General features: G+C 45.4%; 1 protein-coding gene across 4 annotated transcripts in view; it reads right to left on the bottom strand.

Moving 5' to 3' along the window:
• Window positions 1-26,861, bottom strand: part of MCC (MCC regulator of WNT signaling pathway) — a 428,047-nt gene that overhangs the window by 73,416 nt on the left and 327,770 nt on the right. For all 4 annotated transcript variants that reach the window (XM_019450488.2, XM_019450489.2, XM_053907123.1 and 1 more), the window contains 2 exons: window positions 24,681-24,823; window positions 15,281-15,423 (listed from right to left, as the gene is read on the bottom strand). In XM_019450488.2, coding sequence (XP_019306033.1) covers window positions 15,281-15,423; window positions 24,681-24,823 — 286 coding nt within the window. The remainder of the gene's footprint in view (window positions 1-15,280; window positions 15,424-24,680; window positions 24,824-26,861) is intronic.

The following is a 26,861-nucleotide window of genomic DNA, read 5'->3' as shown; positions in this document are numbered from 1 at the left end:
AGCCTGAGGCTTTCACACCAACCAACGGACCCAATTATTCACCCTCCTCTCCCACCCGTTCCTGCCCATCTCTGGAAGGGCATCACCATCCACTCAGTTACTCAGGTTAACTCTCAGGCAAGCTTCACTTCTTTTTGCTTCACGTCCAGAACCCAATCCATCTTGTGAGTGCAACCGCCAAAGCTTATCCCCAAAGTGAGTTCCTCTTACCATCTCCACAGATATCACCACCGTTCAAACTACCATGATTTCTCCATGGAACCACCTGAACAACCTCCAACCTCCGCTCCCCACACTGCAGCCAAAGTGAGCCTCTTAAGGACATAAGTCAGCTGTTATTCCCCTAGCCCAGACCACCTAACGGCTTCCTGCTGTCATTCAACGCAAGTCCAAACTCCTCACCAGAGTCTGTGAGACTCTGCATCATCAGGACTGATGATGTTCTCAACCCAGGCTGCACCATGGAATTTTCTGGAGAGCTTTTATAATTACCAATGTCCAGGCCCCACCCCAGACCAATTAAATCACAGTCTCTGGAGGTGGGGCTTGGGTACTGGGAACATTTTTAAAGTTCTTCAGATCACACTCACGTGCAGCCAGCGTGAGAACCGCTAACGCTGTCCTTGCCTCATCTGCCCAAATTCCCTTCCCCCTCACTCCATTCATACTCCTGACCTTCTCTCCATCCCTGGAGCATGCCAATCTCCTGTCTGCTCCAGGACTTCCTTTTCCTCTGCCAAGACTGATTTCTACCCAGGTCTCCACTTACTCAGTTCTTAGTTCAAATGCCACCTCCTCATCAAGCCTCTTCCCTACCTAAAGCCTGGGGTTCCAGCTCCTCTCCCAGCTCAGTCCCTACCCTATTATCCTATCTCCTTCATGCCAATTACCACTATCTGATCTGACTTAGGTGTTTCTTACCTTATCTCTACTGAAATGTGAAAAGAAGAAACTTTGATCTTCCTCACCAGTATGGAAGAACAAGAATAGATCAACAAGAATAGATCACTATTCTTCAACAAGAATAGTGTAGGCGATCAAGAATTAGTTTTAAGTGGGCAAATATGAACCTCACATCATATATTTAAGAGACAGACAGACTACAAACACAGGCTGCCAGTAGCATCATGTTTTCTATCAACCTTACTCTTTTTGTCCTCATCACAGACCATGCCCTGAGCTGCTGACAACTGAGAGGCACTCCTCACTGTAGAAGGCTCTCTGGAGATGGAGTACAGGCGCCTACCACCAACTCAAGGCCAGGAGGTCCGGAGCATGCCAAAAGAACTGTCTCTGGAGCACACTTCATTCTAAGTAATAAGCAGAGAAGTTTCTCCAAATCATCTTTTACCTCGAGGTGCAGGGCTCCTGCTCCACTGTGATGGAGTAACACACACTCCCAAGTGACTTGTATTATTTTTTTTTAACTTTTTTAAATGTTTACTTATTCTTTTTTAAAAAAATTAAAAAAAAATTTTTTTTTCACGTTTATTTATTTTTGAGACAGAGAGAGATAGAGCGTGAATAGGGGAGGGGCAGAGAGAGAGAGAGCGAGACACAGAATCCGAAGCAGGCTCCAGGCTCTGAGCTGTCAGCACAGAGCCTGACGCGGGGCTCGAACTCACGGACCGCAAGATCATGACCTGAGCCAAAGTCAGATGCTTAACCGACTGAGCCACCCATGCGCCCCTAAATGTTTACTTATTTTTGAGAGAGAGAGACAGAGACACAGACAGAGACAGAGCATGAGTAGGAATGGGCAGAGAGGGAGAGAGACAGAATCTGAAGCAGGCTCCAGGCTCTGGGCCGTAAGCACAGAGTCCAATGCGGGGCTTGAACTCAAGAGCCACGAGATCATGACCTGAGCCAAAGTCAGACGCTAAACTAACTGAGCCACCCAGGCACCCCTGCATGATTTGTATTATTAAGTGCTTAAAAGTAGGATGAGGAATAAAGACGCCGCTATTCAGCCATTCCATACGGATTTCTCTAGCACAGCTGCACTTGATACAGTGGTTGCAAGGTATCACGCATCTGCTGATGGTCTCTCATGGCAGGACCTGAGAGGTGGAACCAGGCTGTATGCCAATGATATTGGGTCATAGGGAACGGGAGGAGGGTATATAAATCTGGCCAGTGCGTCTTTCTTATTGCTTAACCAAACAGTTGCTGAGCCCTGCCTCAAGCTAGAAACAGGATACAAAAATGAATAGGAGACTCTCCTCAACCCTGAGAGGCTCACAGATGTACGAGAAAATGCCACGGTCCCTTCTCTCAGCCGTCTACCAGCAACGTGGGGAAAGTGACCATAGGGAACATGGAGAGTCAGGAGAGCTGAGGAGGGGATGTACTTTAACATACAGACTGAAAGCAGATGAGCATCTTCTCTTCAAGCCAAAGAGAGCTATAAATGCTTTCTCTGGTCTTAGGAAGCCAAATGTGTAATGCACAGGTTGGAAGATGAACGCCACACACTCCTGCCTGTTATCCGCAGAGCTCTGCACTGTGGCTTTACACGAATCAGGGGACACTTGGCTGTCTGTTGCTATTGTTCGGTTTAGGAGGACAAGGTGGCTAGGCGGGCAGAAGCAGATATTCTCCACCCCCCCCCCCCCAAGGTGAGTGCCGCCCCATAGCACGAGTCACTCACTACCATTCACCTGAGCACTGGGGCTGTTCCATACAGGGTGGAGTGATCTTTCTGAGTCTGTGGTATATTCCTCTAGATACTGACTTGGAATAAACTCTCCATCTCTTCTCCTGGCCTACAGTACCCTGCGTAATCTGGCTCCTGCCACTGAGAGTCTCTACAAAAGGCGAGCGAGATGAAGGGACTGCTTGTTAAGTTAAGGGACCAGAGGAGCAGGATAAGACAGGGACCAAATATTCCAGACTGAACAAAAGGTGCCTCATTTACAAATCAAAGCCGCAACAAGGTATCACCTCACACCCATCAGGTTGGCCACTATTTAAAACAACCACCGGAGAAAATCACGTGTTGGCGAGGATGTGGAGAGAAAATTAGAATCCTTGTGCTCCACTGGTGGGAATGTAAAAAGACGCAACCGCTGTGAAGAACAGTATGGCAGTTCCTCAAAAATTAAAACTAGAACTAGCCTATCATCCAGCAATCCCATGTCTCAATCCAGTTTCAAAAGAATTGAACACAGGGCTCAAACAGATCCTCGTATGCCTATGTTCATAGCAACCTTATTCACAATGGTCAAAGGTGGACGCAACACAAGTGTCCGCTGACCAACGAACAGGTCAACAAAATGTGGCCTATACAAAACAGAACGTCATTCGGCCTTAGAGAGGAAGGAAACTTGGACACATGCTACAACACGGATGAGCCTCGAGAACATTATAGTAAGTGAAGTAAGCCAGTTAGGAAAGGGCAAGTGGACTCCTCCTATAAGAGGTGCCTAGAGTAGAGGCCTAGAGTAGAGGCCTAGAGTAGAGGCCTAGAGTAGAGGCCTAGAGTAGAGGCCTAGAGTAGAGGCAGAAAGAAGCACAGAGGTGACCAGGGACTGGGGGGAATGGGGCAATACACACTTTCGGTTTGAGAGGATGACAAAGTCCCGGAAATGGGTGGTGGTGAGGGTTATACAACTCTGAACGTACTTATTGCCACTGAACTGCACGCTGGTCATGGGACGGCAGCATGAGGACCCCACTGAGGCAGACTCGCTATAGTACCTCAGGCTGTGCTGTGCCTTATGTCACAAGGTGATGGCTTGGTCCCTTGTCTAGAGGACAAAGAGGAAAGGCCCTTCATACCGAATACACATTCTGTTAATGGAGTTAATGGAGGTTATTTTTATCTTTCCAAAGAAGAATCTGAAGTAGCATGTAGCAAACACCACATGTAAGGGGGAAGGACAATAATCGGAACCAGGGAAAGGCTGAGGATGCAAATGGAGACTCACACAGCTGTTGGGGCGGACACTTCCACTTAGCCCTGAGCTTCCTGGCAGCCAGAGCAAAAATGAAACATGTCCTGTCAGAAAGGAGGAAGCATGCCAGTTTCACAAGAGAGACAATGTGTTCTTAGCAACAAATGCTAAAAGAATTTAGGTATAAGGGACTTCACATGTGCTGTAAAGCGATGTGACTGCCAGTCTCCTCAGACACACTTCTAAACACAGACGAATTTCATGATTTCTTACACCAACCTTCAATTAAAATTAAGCTGTGGGCCATTAAAGTACAATGTGAAGGGAATTCTGGGAAGGGGTAAGTTCACACAGTCTTGGCTTTGTGCCTTTTAGTTGTTTAATTTGCTGGAAAGATGAAACAGAGGACACAGATGAATAAATGGAATGAGCATCTCCCTTTGGCCAGAGGAGGCAACTAGCCACCTGCAGTCCAGGATGTGTTGTGTTTGGACAAGAAGGGGTTGGTATCTGGCACAGCCCTTTTGGTTTTTTTGAAAACAGTTTTGAATTAATTGTCAACATTTGAAAGTCATTAGAATTTATGGCTATTGTTGTAAAATCAGGTCTGGCAATACTGGGCCTGGCTCCTCACACGACAACCATCTGTGGAGTGGCCAGCAGCTGGCCACTTTGGACTCAGCATGGCCACGGTGCTCCTCTGCTTCCCTCACCGCCGCACACTGAACCCCACCTGCCACGTGCCACCCCCACCCCCACCCCCCGCATCAGTCTGCAGCCCTGCCTCTGCTGTTAGTTCTAGATACAACTTTTCCCAGTTAGATTTCGGAGAGGAGCTGAAGACAAGAGAGCTCAGGTTCATCTTTCGATGAGAACCCAGAGGCTTAGGTTTTTACGTTGCTGTCTGAGGGAAGACCCAAGTACTGGGAGAATCGGGAAAGAGGGTAAGAGGGTGTTCGTGGCTATGAAAACTAACCCAGACCAGCATTCTTGCTTGGTTAAACACACACACTAGTTTTCTTCTTTCTTCCTCAGGATCAATGAAGCCTAGCCCTAGAGTTCCATACAAGAAACTATCCCAGAGTTAGTTCATTTTGCATCAGGTGTCAAAGGCTGCCTGTTCTCTGTTTTTTTTGAACCCCCTGTAAAAGCCCTAACCCTGATAAAACATTAGACACTAGAAACACTTCCCCTGGTCTGCCAGATTCTGAGCTGTGCACCTTTGCCAGAACGGCTCTGCTCCAAAACATGGCTGCAGCTTCAAGAGCGCACGCTCCTGGGGCTTCTGCTCCAGAGTTAATGGTCATCTGCTGGCTTTGTTTGGACGCTTCTCCCTCTCTTCTTCCTAGCAGCTGTTTTTCAGGCTTTGCCTCGAAATACCCTTTTTCTAGAAAGCCTTCCCTGATTACCCATGGTCTTAAAAAAAAAAATTATTCCTTAAAATTTTTTTAAATTGTAGTGTAGTTGACACGCAACATTACATTAGTTTCAGGTGTAGAGCGTGGCAACTGGACAAGTCTATACACTACGCTGTGCTCACAAGTGTAGCTACAAGTGTAGCTCACAAGTGTGGCCGCACAGCACGATTATAATGCCACTGACTATATTCCCTGTGCTGTGCCTTTCATCCCTGTGACTCCTTCATTCCAAAAGTGGAAGCCTATATCTCCCACCCCCTTCATGCATTTTGCCCACCCCCTACCCACCTATACTCTTGTATTTACTTCTTTCTTGGAGGCATCGCATTCTCTGTAATTACTTATTAACGGACATATCGACCCTACTAGGTCCAGCCCTGGGGACCAATGACTGTTTATTAGTCCTTGTGTTCCCAGATACTCACAACAGCGGGCACGGAGCAGTGCTCGAACAAGACCACCTGAGCTGAATGTGTAAAAGAAATGAAAGACTTTTTTTGTAAATCAACTTTTACAAGCATCCAGTTTCTGTTAGTCGGCTCACTGGTAAAGAATCATCAAATCTAAGACCTATCACATGGCATACCACACCCTGTTAAAAAGGCAGAAAGCTTTCAATCAGGTGGATCCCTAAGGTGGATGTGTCCACTCAAGTTACAGATGCTAGGCACAGTGAATTTGAGCAAGTCTTAGAGAGAGAAGCATCGGAAGGCCTGCTGTGAACAGTCCAAAGGCCTTACCTGTGTGGTGCAGCAGCCCAGGGCACAATCATAACCCCCATGGCCTTCCAAGGGCCAGCACACATCCCCCCCACTGCTGTTTCGCCTGGGCATACATTGTGCCTTGTAAGGCAAGTCAAGTGGAGCAAAGGGCTACAGATTCTTTCAGCACTGACCTAGACGTTCCACTAACAGGCCAGACGTGAATTCCTAAGGATGTAACAGTTCGGCTGCTGTCGTGGCTCTAAGGCTGAAACCAGGAGGGCTGTGGCATTCCTTTGTAAGCAGTCCCCTTCACACAGCATGCAGCAAGGAATAAGCAAAACCAGAACAAAGCAAGACAGAAAAGGAAGAAACAGAAGACAACAGAAGGGTCCGCAAGAAAGGAGTAAGACGGTATCCATAAAGGTTGCACGCTGCGTAATGTGCACAGGGCCTGTGTCTCCTGAAGACAGGAAGACTCAGAAGAACAGTGTTGTGATAGCTTAAAAGCTCCTCAAGATTGCCATTAACGGACAAACTGATGATCATGAACTTCCTGTGGCAACACAGTAGTAGTGAAGGCACATCATCACCCATGTATAGTCTTGCAAAAACTGCTAACCTCAAATCTAACACTAAAAAAACCAATCAGACCATCTAGATTGAGGGACTCTACTAAGACGCTACTAACTGGCCTCTTCAAAAAGGTCAATGTCATGAAAGACAAGAAAGGTGGGGGACCTGTTCTAGATTAAAGGAGCATAAAGAGATATGGTAACTAAATATCATGTGTGAGCCTTGACTGGATCCTGGATTAAACAAAAGCAACAAAAGACATTAATGGTACATTTGGGAAAATTTGAATATGGACTATATATATCGTTCCATCTGGGTTAAAATTCTCGGGTATGATAAAAGTGCTATGGTTAAAAAAGAGAAGTTCCCCGTTCTTAAGAGGTTTGTGCTGATATATTTAGGGTGAGGCATGAAGTGAGTTGCACGATGTCTGCAACTTACTTTCAAAGAGCTCAGAAAAAAAATTCATGCATGTGCGCAAAAATCAAATAACAAAAATTGCATAACATTAACAGCTAGTGAATACAGGCAATGGGTTTATAGGGGTTCATTTTACTGTTTATGTAAGTTTGAAGTTTTTCAAAATAAAAAGTTGAGGGGGAAATAAATACTTGAGCATTCAAGGCCAGAAGGTATGACAGAGCATGGACACACTGAGTCTAGATTTAATGTAGGGACCCCTGTGATGTTCGATTTCTCCGTGCAGCTACGAGAACCAGAATGCTTTCTGGAAAGTGTCACTGCCACACCCAAATTATCCCCCAAGACCACGGACATGAGTCAGGGTGGGAGCCACCAGCCACCATGCCAGCTGGGTCCTAACTTCGCTGGAAGGGATGTGTTTCTTTTCCCAAAAGAAACCAAGTTATACTTTCAGGACTTTTTTTTTTTTTTATGTTTACTTTTGAGAGAGAGAGACAGAGACAGAGCATGAGCAGAGGAGGAGCAGAGAGAGGGAGATACAAAAGCAGGCTCCAGGCTCCGAGCTGTCAGCACAGAGCCCGACACGAGGCTCGAACCCATGAACCGTGAGATTATGACCTGAGCCAAAGTCGGATGCCCAACCTACCGAGCCACCCAGGCGCCCCTGTACTTTTAGGACTTCTATTTCAGCCCAAACGTACCAGCCTGAATTTGTTTTCATTTTTGCTAATGTCACTTTGCAGTTTTAACACGCTTTGTTTCTCTGCAACATCACCTCTGATCACTCTCTCCCCAAGCTCACTAACCTCTGGTCCAAATGGTCCTTCCTCAGTGCCTGGATCTTCCATTTCAGCTCAAGGGCCTTTTTCAGACAGGCCCGTCTCAAGCCTCGAGAGCCAAGAGTGGCAGTGCGGAGCAGGCTGTCAGTACCAGTCCCAGACCCCGGGGCTCTCACTGTGGCAGGGATGGGAAAATTCCCAAAGCTTCCAGGAGAAGGGAGGAGATGTGCCTCTGACATCCAAATATGGTTGACACAATCCTTTCTCCCAGGAACAATGGCCACAGTGCTGGTCCGAGTTATAGTAACACAGATGAGGGTCCCGTACTTTATTCCCATTACAGATTAAAGCAGACTTTCACAGGCTGGTCTTGGAAGCGAACACTCCTTTATAATGCTGGTTTTAAGGAAAAACGTGTCATGCGTTTCCAACAACCAAAAAAACAATTTCACCTGAAGAGACACAGCCCGTTTAAAAAATTGAGACAACTTATATTATAAAAGGAGTTCCTGAATCCCAACATTTATGGAAACTCGCTTCGAATGAATGTGGTAGAGTCTTTTCGAAAAGTGTCTTTTCGGGGGCTAAAAAACTATTTGAAACATTTCCCTCAAATTGTACTCAAGTCACATAAACTGAAGTAGAGCAGTGACCCTGCCTGCTTTCAAGCTTGATTCCTGTAAGGAAAGTTCCAGAATGATTTCAGATGCACTCCTCAGTCACTCTGCCCTGTTGACATTCGCAGACAGGTCTTATTTGACCAGGCTCGGATCCCATGGAGAAAGTACACAGCCACCTCAAAGAATCCCCAAGTGAGTCAATGTTCAGAACTTCAAAGTCTCCTCTAGGCTTGGTTGTCAGGGATGACCAACACTGTGCACGGCTTAGGGGAAATGCAGCTGCCCAGTTAAAGTGAGGAGAAGGAAAAACAAAAAGGCAACAAAAGGCTTGGCCTATTCCATCAACTACTCAAGATGCTATTTTCAGTCCCATCTAACCTTTCCAACCTGTGGCCTGGTTCCTCAAAGCTCCATAATCAGGTTATAAGTGATTTGACTGTCAAACATTTTTTGCTGCAGGATCCATTCTAGTCACCCTCATTGCTAATAACATGCAAATTTTCTCCAGACAGGCTCCCTTGCCTTTGTCAACACTTCTCTCCAACCCTACAGAAATCGTTTTTGGAGGAGGCAGGGCTGCCTTTCCCTGCCCCGACCCCCCTTTCTCCTCATTGGGAGTGGCTGCTTGACACTTTGGAACATTTTTCCTGAAGCCATTAAGCCTCATCGGCCATTAAGCCGGGAAAATCTGGCTTTAACGTTAAACATATTTCATAGTCACAGCTGTGCCAAAGAGCCAGGTTTCATGTGTGAATTCTTCCTTGGTTGTCCTCCAAAAACTACACATAAGGAGGAAATCTCTATCTAAATGATCCCACCAGCAAACAAGGTATCATATGCTTCCTTTCATCCCTAAGGGTAGAATAGTTGGGCATTGCTAGATCCCAGAAAAGAAGAATTTCTCACCTAAAACAGAAGAGATCTCAAAATAAGGAGCAGAACCCAACGCAGGCTGTGCAAAGGTCCACTGGATCAAGGATTTTGTTTTACAAACAATTGCTCCAGATGAGCTCTGCTGTTCCATTAGCAGAGCTGGGAGAGCAGCCTGCTGGAGAGTGTGCCACACACGCACGAACATGCACACACATCTGTGTTCTGCTCTATGGCAAGAGCCAGAATCGTTTGGCCTAAAAGTGTTGTTTCTAAGATGGAGGTCTGCAAAATCTCGATTAACAACAAACACTCTGCTACGAAGCCAGGTGCTGTGATCACACAGCTGCTCCCTAAATTCCCCCATCAGCACTAGAGACCTCAAAGGATCGCAGTTAAGTGCACACTAACCGTAGGCACGTTTCACGATTTAGGCAGAGGCACGTAAGAGCAAAGCCATCTACAGAAACACGGGTGCCAACAACAGTAACAACTGCTTAGCTGTGTGGCCTTGGACAAATGACTCACCCCCTCTGAACTCTGTTAGCCCAATTTTACAGATGAGGAGATTTACAGGGCCTCCTTTCAAGGCTGAAGATTAAACATGAAGATGCATGTAAATGCTCAACACAAAGTGAGCAAAACACGTTATCTGTTCTAGCCAGCCTCTCCCTAACTAGAGCTCTTTGCCAAATTGAGGGAATAAAATTCCCAAGCCGTAATTCCTACCTTGTCTTTGTCTACTTAATTACCTTTATTTTCCAAACAACTGTGTGACCAGGTTTGAACAGAGGTAAAGCAATTTATTTTAAGATGCCGTGTGACACTGCTGGGATCTGTCTCCTTCACAGGACTGGTTAGGTGTGTCGAAGCACTTTCTAAATTGCTGGTTTACTCCTTCAGGGCCCGAGGACACCACCTAGGAGCCAGCTCACTGACTGGGCAGCCTGGCTCTGATGGGTGGGGTCTGAAAACAAGAAAAGTGCTTCTGATGAAGGGAGCAGATTGGACTTAACTCCTGCTATCTTGAATGAAGACTGGTGAATATACTGCAGCAAACTCTGCCTATAAAATCCGGCTCAAGAAAACCTCTGGGTTGCTAATGCAGGTTTGCAAATATAGCAACCATAATGAAATGGCTGCTTTTTAATGATTTCCTATAACGGTGTTTATATATGGAAGCTTTTTGCCCTCTCGAAGCCATTTAATTGGAAAATGGCAAAGGAGTAAGAAGAGGCAGCCGTCCAGTTCCGATGAACACACACAGGGGCGGCACTCTGCAGAAGCCCTGATGCGCTCCTCCTCCTTGATGTCCCTGTGCCTGCCCTCCTCAGGGACCCGGCGGGTGCCAGCCCTCTGCCTCCTAGGCTCTCCCCCTGCCTCCTGCTCTTTACCTGCATCGCTCCCACCTGTCCCCCGAGTTCTGCTAGATGTGACCTCTGGGATGTATTTTCCGATGCTCTTGCCCAAGGGTGTTGCTAGGAGCCCCTGTCCACCTCCTCTTGTGGCCCTTACCTCAGTGCTGGTCATTCCCTGTTTCCTTGCATGCATCCTCTGGAGAGCCGTGAGCTCCAAGATGGCATTCCCTAACACTTAGTACTGGGGGCCTCCTCTGTGTGGGCACTGTTATACTGGCACACAGGACAGCGGAAGTCCCTGCCCTCGTGGTGCCTGCATTCTAGATTCTAGTGTGAGGGACTGGTAACCACTGGTAATGCACAATGAAATAAATGCACATACAATGTGTCACCAGGAAGCACTAAGTGTTGTGAGGAGAAACGAAGCCAGAAAAGGAGGACAGCACCTGGCAGTGAGGGTGAGGGAAGGCCACAGTGCTCCACCGGGGCCCTCTGACTGGGGCTGGCCAGCAGCCATGCGCAGGAAGCCGAGGGTTGGCTCTGGGAAGGAGCACTCCAGGCAGAAGGAGCAGGGAGACAAGATGAGCTGGTCAGGCATGAGGGGCAGCAAGGAGGCCAGTGTGGCCACAGCTGGGGGAAAACGAGGGATGGTTAGGGAGGGGGCCGCCTGAGGTAGGAGATGCTCAGCTCTGTGGGGGCCTATTGTCAATGGTCAGGAATCGGGATGTTACTCTGGGTATGAGAGAACAAAGTGTGAGAGTACAGAGATCTGAGGGCAGATCCTGTGACTCATATCCCCCTTGCACAGCACCCAGTGAGTTATTCAACAGATGAATAAGGGCCGCCTGTGTGGGCAGAGAACACATACAGGCATTGCGTCGACAGGGTCCTTTCCACCGGGAGCTCAGTCCCATCAGCAAAGGTACGATCCCTGGCTATAACAAACATATTTGTAATGAGGAAAAGGATGGAAAGAAAGGATTTGAGATTAATGACTTGGAAAAACGAAGCCAGCTCATAGCGCAGACAGGCAGATACTGGTTCCTGGGCAGACAGCCTGAGCTATCGAATGCTCCATCAGGAGCCCCGAGAAGCCCCACCAGAAAGATGCCCGGTCCACTCAGGCAGGTTTATCCCCCCACTCCCCCACTTTGCTTAAGCAACATTGTTGGGAGTATTGGGCACTGATTTAATTTCATTAAACACTTTCAGAGACATGAATGGAGGGATCAGTATAGGCACATCTCTTTGCTTGAATGGGAACATCTTGGCCGTCAGCACCTGTCCCACTCCCAAGGCTGGAAGACAGAGTCCAGAAGCTTGGGACCACAAAGGTTTGAGACCCCGATGCTGATAGAGCAGCACGTAGGACTTGAGCCCACAGCTGGGATGGTCCCAGGAGATTGTGTGTGTTCTAACTTAAGGCCTGGGATATGGGTTCAGGTGAATTTAGAGAGGCAGTTTCAGCCTGAAGCCAAGAGCTTGAGGACCTAGAAGGTGTCTCCACTCCTCACTCCTTTTCTGTTGAGGTCACATCGGTTTCAGTTTACAGCTCTCAGTGACTTTGCTGGCATTAGGAGCAATCCGTCCTGCTGACCTCTTCCTTCCTTTTTGAGTTCTCTCTGCCCCACTGGCTTCCTAAACATGGCTCTCCTCGTTTCCTTCCTACACCTTTGGCTGGCCGACTGCTTGATGGACTCACCGACTGCTTTACTTGTTCATTCCAGCAAGTATCTCTGGACACACACCGTGTACCAGGCCTGGTGGTGGGCTCTGGAACTCCATTAGTAGATTAAATATACTTCTGCCCAGTGGAGTTTAGTGGGAGAGTCAGTCAAGCAAAGAACTAGAAATGTATCATTTAAAATTTCAATTCGAAGGGCACCTGGGTGGTTCGATCGGCTAAGCATCTGCCTTCGGCTCAGCTCGTCATCTCACCGTCTATGAGTTCAAGCCCCACATGAGGCTCTGTGCTGACATCTCAGAGCCTGGAGCCTGCTTCGGATTCTGTGTCTCCCTCTCTCTCTCTGCCCCTCCCCCTGCTCACGCTCTGTTTCTCTCTCTCTCTCAAAAATAAACAAACATAAAAAAAACTTTTTTTTTTTTTTTTTTTTAATTTCAATTCAATAGAAGGAGACAAGTGGGGCAGCGAAGAGTCAACTCAGGAACTTGCACAGACTGGTGCTCATGAGATGCTTTCAGAGGAGATGCATTTAAACTGAGACTAAAATGATGAGAGGCATGCCCCTGACAGGAGCTCTATAGAGTCTCCTCTTCAGCTGGCGGCCCCCAAAGCCCAGGCTCCCGTTCTCTGTACTCCTCGCTCTATGCATGGCCTCCCACTGCTTCAGCAACTATCTGCAATAACCCAGTGTCTCCTAACTGCTTTCCTTCAGCCTAGACCTCTCCTCTTGGCTTCTTATGTATACCTGCTGCCTTCTGAAGCATCTACACCCACAGACTTCGAGACAGACACCTCAGACTTATGCCCACACAAAACATATGACCTCCACCCTACACTCCCATCCCCTCAAGTAAAAGAAAACCAAACAACACTCGAAGCAAAACCACCTGGCTCTTTTTCCTGTGCTCCCGTGTTGGCGACTGGCAGCATCATCTGTCCATTGTACAATCCAGACACTTAGAGAACATCTCCATACACACACTTTCTCCTTTCACCCTCTGTTTCTATTCCTTCAGCAGATCTTGCCAGTTTTATACCTTTCTGGATCTCAACTACCACCACCCTGATCCTAGAGATAATTGTGCCCATTGAGACATTAGCAATGGTTTCCTAGCTGGCCTCCCCGATTCATACTTTTTGTTTTTTTAACGTTTATTTATTATTAAGAGACAGAGAGACACAGAGTGTGAACAGGGGAGGGGGCAGACAGAGGGGGAGACATAGAATCCGAAGCAGGCTCCAGGCTCTGAGCTGTCAGCACAGAGCCCGATGTGGGGCTCGAACTCACAAACTGTGAGATCATGACCTGAGCCGAAGTTGGTTTCCCAACCAACTAAGCCACCCAGGCGCCCCACTTTTTTTTTAATGCTTATTTATTTTTGAGTGAGAGAGTGAGAGAGCACACAGTTATGCAAGCGCATGTGGGGGAAGGGGTGGGGGGCGGCGGGGACAGAGGATACAAAGCAGGCTCTGCACTGACAGCCTGTGAGATCATGACCTGAGCTGAAGTCAGACACTTAACCCACTGAGCCACCCAGGGCCCATTCATTCTTGATCCACCAATTCTCTTACTACAGAATGATTGATTCAAAATGCAAACCTGATCATCTCATCCCCTTCCCACACTACTAAAACCTTTCAGTGGTTTCTTGTGCATCCTTGAATATAGGTCAACCTTCCTCACATGGTCTATAATATCTTGCATGCTATGGCCCCTACCTATCTCTCCAGCCTCCGTCTCACACCTCTGGGCCCTCCATACATGATGAGCTTTTTTCATCTCCTTGAATGCATCCACTTCCCCCACCCTCCCCTGAATGCATCTCTTCATTTACTTGGTTAATTTCTACTTACCCTCCAGCTCTCAGCTCAAATGTCACTTCCTAGAGGAAGCTATTCTAGAATCTTAAACTGAATCAAATTCCTTTGCTAAACTCTCATGGTACTGTGTTCCTAAATTTTATAATGAATATAAATGTGTACTATTAAAGTCTCTCCCCAGTGAAATTTTAGGTTCCAAGAAAGTTACACTATATTTACACCTCCTTCTCCTTTTTCCTCCACCTCCCCCCTATATGTGACCATTTCCTAAGATATGGTGCTCCTCCTCCTTCTGACCCCACACGCTTTGGACCACAGAGATCACCTTACCTTGTAACTTCAAAGGCTTTATCCTCAACCCCAATCTCTCCAAAGATCCAGTTAAGCATCTCCAAGCAGACCAGTGGTTTTGCAACATTTTGTGGGTTGACTACAGCCCACAGCTGAAACGTTTCATTTGGCAACTTACTACATACATACACACACTCAACAAATAAGTCTCATGAAGCAGCGTTGTCATTCTATTTTTTTCCTATATGATTTCACTTTAAAAGTATTTTTCATATAATCTCAAGATCCACTATCAGGTCATGACCTGCAGTTTAAAATACCAGGTATTCCCAGATGGGCATTTCTCTACAACCTCAAACATAACGTATCTATTTCCCAACTCATTTCTCAACCAAACTTCCTGACTAAGAAATATGAGCATGTCCTTAGTCACTTAGGATCAACATGTTGGAGTTATTTCAGATTCCTTCTTACCCAACAGTTGCTACAAACGATTGGTTCTTTCACTATAATGTGTTGCCACCCATTCCATCCTTCCCATCCCTGCCATCATGGTTCAGATTTTACTCGAACTTGGAACACTACAATAGCCTTTTCCCTACTTCCAGATTTTTCAAATAGAGGTGACATATGTTTGAATCACAAACATCAGGGCAGAAAGCTAATTCAGCTCTTCAGTTCCAATAAAGGAGCATGTAAGGGACTTTCAAATGGATATGCCTTCATCTACTCACCAAACTCCTTGACTAATTAAATTTTAATTCAGGCTGCCTCATATTTCTAAAATTCCCATTACAATCCAGAAATCAAACTCTGGTTTCATGCAATGGCAGGCAGACTCACCCATGTCAGCGGTGACCATGGTGGACTGGTTTTCAGGGATGGAGACAGAGGTCTGGTCTTGGTCCATGCTTCGAGAGTCTTCGTTGACCTCGTGCTGACTCTGGCTGAGTTCTGATCGCAGTTCTGAGTACTCATCTTCCTCCCTGAGAAAAAAGGAGAGTCAGCTACCACTGACAGAGATAGAAGACAAATTCCTAGAGAACATGGCTTGGAAGGGCAGGAAAGAAATTCAGAGAGAAACAGATCTTCCCCACCCTATCCCCTCAGCCATATGAACGAGGACTCTTTTCAGGCCAGATAAATGGTTAGTCACATCCACAGTCAGTATGTGAAACTGAAAGGTTGCTTCTGTGTCCACACACACACACACACACACACACACACACACACACACACACTGAACAAGATTCATCTAAAAGCCCACTAGAAACTTTTTTCCTTTAAAGATTTCCTGAAGAAATTAGATTTCTTCACCTCCTCAAATTCTGAGGTAAAAAAGAACCCAAGATCTGAAGCAGTGTTAGTCTGAGTATGGAGGCTACAGTGGGCAAAATAAGCAGGAGTCTGGTGCACAGGAGTGTCACATCCCATCAGCTGGAGAGTCCCACTGGTGGGCTTTCTTCCTTGGAAGGGGATGTAAAAAGGTGTTGGGGCTGGAGCTACCAGAAAACCAGTGCCTCACCTGTGCAGATCAAACTGGATGCTTTGAGAGGTACATCTAATAAATACCACGCTTACTTTCCCCAAAGTAAGTCAGTGGCATTAGGGGATGGGAAAAGGTGGGGAGACAAGAAAAATGGACACAGTGAGTGAGTGCACCCCTCTCGGTAGTCTGTTTCCACCAGTTAGCACTTGTAACAGGAAGACAACATTTAAATGCTGCCACACACACACACACCCACCCCTTCTCAGCCCTTCACAGTCCCTCAGTCTTTGGTTCCTGAATTAGCTATGAGCAAGCGAAGGAAACTTAAAATTGTACCAAGTCTTTCAAAGCACATGCATGCCTCTTCCTCACGTCACCACCATCACTACACATACAACGGACACAGACGTGGAGAGCACAACATTAACTCCCTCTGAGGCATCTACTTTGCAAGTAGATGAGAAGGGCCAGAAGAGAAAAGAAGAGAGAGCCAGAAGAGCCAGAAGAGAAAACTGTCAGGGGATTTACTATGAGGGTGGAAAGCCCATAGGTGTCTATGAAGAAAGCCAAGAAGAGAAGTCCCCTTGGCTTGGCATTCACTTAAAGTAGTTGACAGCAGGAGGGCAGAAAATCTTACGGTCTTGGGTTTGGGGTGGACCAAGATGGTGATGGGTGACCACTGGAATTTGCAGAAGAGGCAACTGCCATTTTAAGCTGGGGAGACACATCTATAAATTAAAGAATGTGAAGAACTCTCCAGAGTTCTTAGTTCACTTCAGAAATCAGTATCCTCACAGGGAAGGAATTCAGCTGAGCCCCTGCTTTATAAGGTGTTTTTAATAAAAGGCATCCTGAAATCTGGGGAGACTTTGAATAGATATTAAGCCCCCAGACATGCAAAATATGAATTAGAACGGGAGTAGTGAAGGCAAAAAATATAGGTTAACGTTCTATGAATAAGTTAATTATTAGCCACCTGCAAAGCTAACAATAATTAGGTTTAGGAATGAAAACAATTAAAAAGTACCTTAAGAGTAGCCTTTTTGGTCCAGAGGGTAATTGTGTCCTGATATATCAGTTCTCCTTTCAGTCAGCACTTAGAAATCTGATTTTAGTTAACGGGAGGTTTTGTGTGTGATGAATAAATTACCTTTGTTGCATGGCCAATGTAATCAGCTTCAGCTTGGCTGAGACTCTTTTACAGCCAAGAAAGCCAGATAAATGCTGCTGTATCTCTGGTATAAATGGCATTTGCAAAATCATTAATAGCCACCTTAAACACTTCTGGCTTGGCAGGTTCTAAAACATACAGTGGCTGCCAAATCTCCTGCTTTGTAAGGAATTACTTCTAGGGATTATTAGGATGAACTTTTATACAGCAGTGAAGAGGGAAGGGGTAGGAAAAGGAGGCTGTTGATTGCAGGGGCCATTCCTTAACCGAGGTCAGAGCACACTCTGAAGGAGAATCACACCATACTAGAAATCTTATCTTAGGCAGAAGACTTTCAGGGTCATGAAATGCAAAGCAAGGATCCTTGGTCAATGTATCTGAGCACCAAAATAAGGACAGGAAAGCAAAGACCAGATGGATGCTGTCTTCCAGGAGTCAAATGTGTTCACAATAAATTCTAACCTAAGAAGGATGCTGTGTGTGGGCACAGGAGGGGCGTCTGGCACTGCAGGTGAGTAGTGACCAGGGAAGACTCCTGGCTTTCTTCACAGACACCTACGGGTTTTCCATCCTCACCGTTTGTTTTGAATGTGAATGACGATGGGAACGGAGAGGAACAAGTGACCAGTACAGCTGAGACCACATGGGGTGCAGGATAGCAACATGAGGCTGGAGGGACACTCAGGCTGCATGTTGAGTGGGCAATTTTGAGCAGAAGGAGAACTTACTGTACTGAAGGAGGCAAATCATCAGGGTTAGATGGTAGAAATAAAAATAAAATGAGTGAAGTCCAGGAACTCGGACTCACAGCACAGCACAGAAGTGTGTGCTGCTGAGCTGTCACATGGAAACAGAACAAGCAGGAGGGAAGTGTGGAAGGTCTAGGTTCTCGACCCCAAAGGGAGGGGCTGAGCTGAGCACACAAAATCTCTGGGTAAGATTCCTCCTTATGGTAATCGTGTTGAGCACTATAGTACAAACCAGCATGTGCAAACAAAGTAAATAGCAATTAGAGGCAGAAAGCAACCTTGTGAGATCAGGCCAGGTTTTGTACCACGAAGAATGAGATATAAAAATGGTTACACAGAATCTAAATATTAAAGTTGGTGCAACCTTGCTATTTCTCCCACTGACTTTGGTTAAAGAATTCATAGAGCTGCATATTCTTATCATCTCCTGAACATCATGACTGGGATCATTCTTGAAAAGAGGCTGGAATCTGGGACTGAGAAAGAACAAAAGCCAATTCGCTCAGGGCCTTTTGTAAGCTGATAGTCAATCTGTGATTGCAGAATATGTAGAAGACTCATGCTTGAGATCTTCTCTCTACTGTGTTATTCGGGGGCACGGTTCACCCAGAGCAATAGAGCGAGAAATCAGAAACACTCCACCGGTGCCAGCAGTTTTACAAAAGCAAGAATATGAGGTGTGTTTTCAAGGCTGCTCGGTGCGACAGGAGTCTCCTGGCTGGTAAAGATGTCTAGTTAACAACACAGCATCAGTGCCTCAAAGTGACTTCATTGTTTGCTTCTTTCTGTTATGTATACAGTCGCTCTTGGCAAACGATAACTTATTTGGGGGGGGGGCGGTGGGGGAGGAAGAGAACCTCCCCAAAGAACACCAGCTGCCAATGATGCTGGTGAAAAGGAAGAAAACATGAAAAGATCCAAGAAGTAACCATTTTAAGCCCAAAAAAACCCCAAAACCAAAAACAAACAAAAAAACCCCAGAAGCTTTGATAAACTGATAACTGTTGATAATTAGACACTACTGTGGTAGTTTCGCAATTATGGAATTACAAAGTTCTCAGGTGTCTCTCTTTGGAACATCAAGAATCATCTCACAGAATTCTAAATGTACCTTGTTTCATTTCATTCACTTAGAAGCATTTGTGAAGTGCTTCCAAATTGCTCTTAGAGTAGCAATGATTAGTGCTTGCTACTAGCTTAAACGACAAAAGAAAAACGCTCCCAAGGAGGCAGGCATTAGATTGTCCCCACCACATGTGTAACTAAGCAGTGGCAGAAAAGTCCCAGACTGGCAGAGATTTTAGGGCTCATCAAAGCTGGGATCAATATCTTTATTTTACGAACAAGGCAGTTGAAGCTTCAAGAGGCTTAAGCAGTTTACCCAAGATTCTACAACTAGTGAGCAGTACAGCGTCACTCCTAAATTTAGGACCAGTGAAACAACAATCAAATATGGTGACCTATGGAAAAGATTTTGTTGTTGTTGACAATGATTTTTAAAGATTCCTTCCCATTATTGGCTAGGGATGAAATGATCCCTTTTCGGAAAAGGGAACGGTCAATGAAAGTGTAATTCTTATCCTGCTTTCCAGACCTTAAGCTGAAGTACTATGGAATTAGTAGTATTTGATATAAATATTATTTCATTAGCAATCCCCATGCCTTTTTATTTTGGCATGCACATTCATGCTTTGTCACTGGATTGATTTGTGAATAAGACGTGGATGGACATCTGCCTGCCTTGACACCGGTCAGTCAACTATGTCCAGCTACCCCGGCCTACCTGACCTGGTGGGGGGTTTTGCTGAACTACATTCTTCCTTATAAGTAAAGGCAGACTTGCCTTGAAATGCCATCATTCTTTTAAAGAACAAAGATTTTTTTAGATACAAGGAGGAAATGTATCCCTTTCAGCTCTCTTAGAAGATCTAAAGCAGGAAATCAGTGATGAGCCCTGATTCTTCCTGCAATTCCATCTCTCCCTATTTTTCCATCTAGCACAAAGCAAGATCAGTCTCATCTATGAATCTTTTGGTGAGTAATTGGGCAAATGGAAAGGTCAGGCTCATGGAGCAGGCATGAGATTTTAGAGACTAGATTATGTTAGAGTAGATGGAGACTTTGGATATTATCTTTGTTGGCAAATGAAGAGCATTTTGCAGACAAAGAGGCAGAAGAGTGAAGTGGGAGGGAGTTAACACAGATAGGCAGGGTCAGCTTTTTAGGGCTGCAGCCCTTCAAGGTGAAAGGTAGGGAGAGAGAGCCCAGCATAAGAGCCAAGGCTGAGGGTCAATCTTAGGGACAGAAGAAATGATCTAGGGTCCTAGGAGTTCAAGAAGAACACACCAGAAAGTAGAGAAGATTTAAGGGTACAGGCTGCAGAAAAGGACCAGAAACAAGAAAAGGTCACTGGAGTTTTCAGTTAAGAAGTCACTGGTAGTTTTCAAAGAAGTATCGTAGCCTAGGCTACTGTATAAAAATACTGTGGACTAGCTTAAACAATAGGACCTTATTTTCTCTTAGTTCTAGACTTTGGTTTGAAGTCCAAACAAAATCAAGATGCCCACAGGGTCAGTTTCTGGTAAGGGCTTTTCTTCCTGGCTTACAGATGGCTGCCTTGTCACTGTGTCCTTACACGGCAGGGAGAGAGCGTACCTGTGAGCAAGCCCTCTGGTGTCTCTTCTTATAAGGGCACTCACTACTCGCACCATATGGTCCCCATCCTCCTGACCTCAACTAAACAGAATTATCTCCCCAAGGCCCCAACTCCAAATGCTATAACATTGAGGGGCAGGGCTTCACCATATGAATTTGGAAACATAATTCAGTCCCTAGCAAAGGAAACTTCAGCAAACTGTTGCACTCAGAAGCCAGACAGCCGTGGGCTAACAAGCAACAGGAAATGGAAGCGGAAAACATGACTGAACATGAGAGCCGGCAGTGAAAGGGTGAGGTTATGAGAGTAGCTTTTGGGCAAAGAAAATGATCTCCTCAGGAAACAAGAGTTCATGTTTAATTTGCTTAGAACCCACCCACCCCTCCATTCCAAAGTGAGCTACTGATGTATTTTTCCATTTTCCCCATCCCATTATATAACCTCTCCAAGTCAGATGAGCATTTAAAAAAGCCATTCATAACATACAGTTAAGTGAAAAAGCATAGATTATAAAACATTGTGTGTGCTATGATCCAATTTATTTAAAATATTCATGAATAAAATTTTTTAGAAGGCCATATATACAAAATGTTCAGTGTTTATTCCTAGGAGATGGGATTTAGGATGCATTAGGCAGGGTTCAGTTAGGAACATAAACTACAGTGGATGTTTCAAGTAGAAGAAATTTAATTTAGGCAGTTCCATGCTTGCATAACGGTTAGAAGAACCAGAAAAGTGTGGGTGGAGGCCACCAGGAGCTGTCACATTTGCCATCACAGTTGTGGACCCCCCCAAAAGTCAGGTAACTACCTCTGCCTTCACACCTGCCCACAGCCCCAGGCTCTGGCCAGTCAGTGCAGGACCTCATGCCCACCAAAGCTTATATGTCAGCTGCTGCCATCCTGGCCTGAGTAATAATGGCTCCCACCTCCTTCTCCAAATCCACGTGAAGGCACCTCACTGGCAGACAGAACCCAAACTGTATCCAGATCGCAGCTATTAAGGCAATCTGGGAAGTAGTCCCAAGTGTCCAGCCTCTTTGATTCCCGGGAGAGTAGAGAGGAGGAGTGGGAATGGTACCAGGTGCTAGATAACATGTCACAGGCCACATTCCGTGGCTACTTGACAACCACACACATGGCTGAAATTTCCAAACTGACATTTCCAATTGCAATAGCAATGACCCCAACCTTCTCTAACTATCTCTCATTCAAATGTAAATGAAGTCACCTTCTCACCAAAATGGGAGACCCAAAGTCCCAGCAGTTATTGTATCCATTGTCAGGTAACCACTTCTCTTCTAGTTCAGGGGCAAATCCACCTAGATACCATCTAACCTAACCATCAGACAAGTTTCATCACCAATACCAGCTCGCCCGATGTAATAGGAGAGAATAAGAAGGTAAAAAAAGGAAATTGGATACATGCATAAACAAGCAAGAAAATATGCACAGCCTTGCATCTTTTTTGCAACTGACCATGAGGCTACAGTTGATGTTTCTAACTTCCTTCTTCCACTAGGAAATCCCTATTTCCTTTGTGTTTGGCCAGCATCTTAGTTGGTTAGAATTCTTTACCTAGTGAAATAATTATAAATCTTTATTCCTGGGGGACCTAAGTGTATATACCTGGCACCCTCTACCTGGGATCAGATTGCTGTAGAGTCTCCAAGCTTTATCAGACAAGGAGGAGAAGTGCTTCTGCAGAAGGGGAAACTCAGTGGAGTTTGTAGGCTCTAGGAATTGTGATTCATTGAAATCTACCCCAATGTTTCCATTCAAATTCTCACCATTTCATCTTTTCCTATCAATGCTTAATCTTTACCTAAAAGATCTGATGTGGCTGTGAATTCAACTTACACTGGAATTCAGCCACCTGCAGTGTCTGATTCTTGGCTACCTTAGCCCTGTGGCTATAGGAGATGGGAGAGTGTCTTGTAGGATAGTCACAGAAGGTCCCAGTTCTGACTGTGACCTGACATAAAAGTTTAAAACTATGAGATTATCATTTTTCTTACTTAAGCAATTTAGCTTATGGATAGCTTATGTACAGATATATCATAGCTTACATAAACTATTCCCATATTATTTTTCAGCATTTCCAATACATTTTTAAATTTTTTTTAACATTTATTTATTTTTGAGAGACAGAGAGAGACAGAGCATGAGCGGGGGAGGGGCAGAGACAGAGGAGACACAGAATCCAAAGCAGGCTCCAGGCTCTGAGCAGAGAGCCTGACACGGAACTCGAACTCACGAACCATGAGATCATGACCTGAGCCAAAGTCGGATGCTTAACCGACTGAGCCACCCAGGCGTCCCTCCAATAAATTTCTAACTCAGGCCCAACTAAAGGGACAAGAAAGTCTGGAAGGTACTAGTATTGTACCTGACTAGTATGACAATCAATTCTCTAGACCCTGGATATGCTAGGGCATCTGGAGTTCCTTATAGGTGTGTGCCTCCTTACCACTCCCACCCCTGCCCATCTTGGTCTAGCACAGCATCTCAGCACCTGAGGGCAAACCCATTTCTGGCAGTGCTGGGGGCAGGAGACAAGCCTTAGCCATGGAAGTGAGAGGACAGGAAGAGCCTTGTCTTACTGGCCCACAGTCTGCAGGGAGACCCCCGAAAGGCGGGGGATAGCTCATTTACATAATGAAAACTGGCAGAATTTAATGTGACATCTGCACAGATGCAATCTCCCTTTAAATAAAAGGCACCAATAAATGTTTATGGTCAAGAAGCTCACTGTATTTTAACATGAAGCCATTTGGCCATTATATTCAATTTAAACATCCTGAAATTGAGTTTTCCAGGTGATGTGTGATGCTTTTTTTCACAACTCACTGAGCCCATTTTCCCTCACCTTCTCAAGGGTTTAAAAGTGCAACATGTTTTAATGGAAATTACAAATTTACCAATGTACTCTGCCAGCCTCCTGTAAGTCGGCTCTAATCATTTCTTTGGTCTGAAAATTCTTCTCTGCTCATGCGTTTCTAACCTACAATCACTCCGAAGACCAGGATACAATTTAAAAGACTTGAGGTTCTACATTGGAATATGGAATTTATCATGTGGCTCCAGTTCAGTGTCAAGTTTTCCATGATTTTGCCCAGAAATCAGAGGCCGTCAGTACTCTCACCAAGTAGCCCTGTCATTCCTGTAACTCTCAGAGTTGGAACAAAATGCACCCAAAGTTTCTTCTAACCCACTAGGACTTCTAGAGGGACAGTTTAAAGTAGTTGCCTCTAAATGGCCATAATTGTGGCTTGTACAAACATTCAGTGAACAAAGCTCTTTTCTCCAGAAAGGTAGGTGCCAACTGTTTGCTTTCCTCAGGGCTGTTCCCTGAGCACAAGCAGCATGATAAAAAGCTCTCATCCTTGGCTAAGTCACTCAAAGTAAACCCCTCCTCTGGAAAGCAGGGCAGACACACGCCAATTAAAATTGTGCTGCGTGCAGACTTTGGGGCTAACTGATTGATAAGGAAGGCAGGACCACCAAAAGTCACTTTCATGGAAAGACTATTAAGTAAAAGCAGAGAGACTGCGGGTTCTAACTCTGCTTCTACCCTCTGCTAATTTAACTTAAAGTCATCAACTTAGTATTTTTAAGCTCTCGCCTTTTTGCTAGGTAAAATGATGTATCAAATCTTGCCCCCCACATTAGGAGTTTTTATAAGGCCACATCAATGTTGGCAGATCAACTCTAGGTGAGCTCAAAATATTAGATTACCTAGAAGCATATGTACTATTTAGTTATAAGCCACATTCACAGAGCTCTCAAAATCCCCAAGGGAGGCACACAGTTTGTCCATCTAGAGAAGACCATCTAGAGTCAAGCAGTGGTAGGGGTGTTGGTAGGGAGACAGAGGGGCTCCATCCAGAACTGGTTAATAAAGCATTTCACCAACTTCTGGCTCCACACTCTTATCAGTACCTGAGGATTATAACTCCCACCCTGGCTACCTTCCAGGACTACCCTGACGATCAAGATGAGAACAGAACAGTGGAGGGGAAAGTGCACGACTATCAATGTAAAGAGAAAGTAGTTATCAACAGCAAAAATCTTGGTTGCAAATAAAACATCATTATATTTCATCAGGATGACTTCAACCCCAGGAGCCAGGTCAGAGCCCAGAAGGGCAGAGAGAAAGCTGCACTAGGAGCCCACTACCTGATGGTGGTGCCTTGCAAACGGTCTATCTTCTTATTGAGCTCAGCAATGATGCTGTGGAGTTCCGTGATGCGTTCCTCGTACCGAAGCGTTGTTCGCTCCTGGACGTCCTCATGTTCTCTCATGAGGTGGGACTGTTCACACTGGGATCAAGAGAACAAGACAGAAGGGCCAATGAGTTGACACACCTATGGGTGAATGATTCCAAGTTTTATGGTCTCAAGCCACCACAGCCTCAACATTGAGCACACTCCAAATAAACATATGCCCAGTCATTGGCCAGAATCCCAAAAGCCACAACGCCAGCTAACTTTTATCATATCCTTTGCCTTTGTAGCATTCATTCTGTCTTTAAGAGGGAAAGTCCCTCCTCCATTGCTCGCAATCTCTGTGGCATTATCCAAGTCTCCTGCTTTCCACCCCCCTCCAAGAAGTGGGCAAGTGGCCTGAGCTGGATCCATCAGATACCTTCTTTTGGGAATGTTTGGTGAATAGACTTAAGATTGCGTGGAGTTGATTCACTCGACTGAGGGTCCTGAAAAGACTGTCCCTTAGTTCCTGAGACCCATACGCCTGAGCTGTCGTCCCACATTCCTTTATGGCTGTTTAGTTTCTATGTACCCTTTTAGTTGATGTTTGTTACGGTACGTTTCAGCTGCTTTTCAACCAAATAGTCCTAAGTGGTGTGACAATTATTTCTATCTGGCCAGTTATCTGCAGACTTAATTTTTTCCAATATCCTTTTCTACCAGACTATGAACTCTGGCAAAGCAAAGACTAGGTGATTCTGTAATTTAGCCCTAACACCTGGCATGTGGCTTGCTTCACTGTGGGTGATCTAGTAGCGTTATGGAATGAATAAATCGCAATATATCACACTGTCAAGGAGGCTGCTTTGCAGAAACAAAGAAGAAACTGAGGCGCTTCCCTTGCTCAGCATCTGATGGTGTAAGAGGCAGCAGATGCTATAAAAACATTTTTGAAGCTAGAGTTTAAATCCTAAGGAACCTGTTCATCTCTTTCACTTCTCTAACCCCTCCTCAACACCCTAACAAGTCACCGAGCATTTGATCTCATTTGCATAACAATAAAACACTCATCAATGACGGAATAAGGAATCTAGCTTCTGTCCCTGTCTACTGCGTTCAGCCCTGATTAATTTCCTGTCCAGCAGAGGAATTTTAATTTCATTTCAGCAAGGTTTTCCTAATGCCAAGAGCCATATGTACTTGCCAGCTTTGCACCTTCAGGGCTAGTGGCAGACGGAAAAGGGTAAGACTTCTCACCCACCACGTCCCACTGTCCTCCTCCCTCCCTAAATCTGTGGTTTCCCACGGTGTAACCCAGAAGCTACAGGGCAGGGACAAAAGCCTTCAAAGATAAGCAGAACACTACACCAAGCCCAACTCAATACTGAAACAGAAATACACAGCAAAGAAGTCTGATAAATATGGTGGTATATATCCCGGCGGGGACCACACCTATGAACGACTTGATCAGTATTAATGTGGTAACTTCCTGGGGGCTGCTCAGAGCTCCAGGAGCAAGACTGAAGGCAAGGAGGTTGTGGAAGCTGTATCACAGATATTTTGTGCGACAGCTGCTTTCACAGAAATAGCGATGTGAATTTCTGTTCTTAGGGACAACCTGCAGCATCAAATAATGTCCACTCAAGGTCATACGCTCAGGAAATAAGTGGAAGGAGAGGCAAGAATGAAGGGTGAGTCTAAGTCCCATTTACAGGGAAGCCTTCCTAAACAGAACAAAACTGTAACAGGCCCCAAGTACTCTTTGCATGAAATTATGCTTTTCATCCATGATCCACCATATTTTACAAGGGACAACAGAAGTCCACAAAATGACAGGGTGTCAAAGACAGTATCTGTCAAAAAGTGAAAAAGGCTCACATTTCTCTGGAACATAGCCACAGCAGAATACTGTTTTTCTCCATCCCCACAAAGTATCTGTGAGTTTTTGTTATCAGTCTTTATTCCCACCTTCAAATTGTGTGTGTGTGCGTGCATGTGTGTGCACGTGTGTGTATGTGGTATGTACATGTGTCAGTGTAGCTGGCACTCTCATGAAGATCACCAGTTCTAGATCTTAAAATAATTACAAAATCATGCCCAGTTTGACCTGGATCTCATTTCCACCACGACTCTTCCTGCCATCTTGCTGGCT

The sequence above is a fragment of the Panthera pardus genome, unplaced genomic scaffold (genome assembly GCF_024362965.1).
Source record: "Panthera pardus isolate Hobbes unplaced genomic scaffold, ASM2436296v1 HiC_scaffold_2, whole genome shotgun sequence".
Taxonomy (NCBI): Eukaryota; Metazoa; Chordata; class Mammalia; order Carnivora; family Felidae; genus Panthera; species Panthera pardus.
The sequence above is the reverse complement of the archived record's forward strand: the minus strand, read 5'-3'. Positions and strand labels throughout refer to the sequence as shown.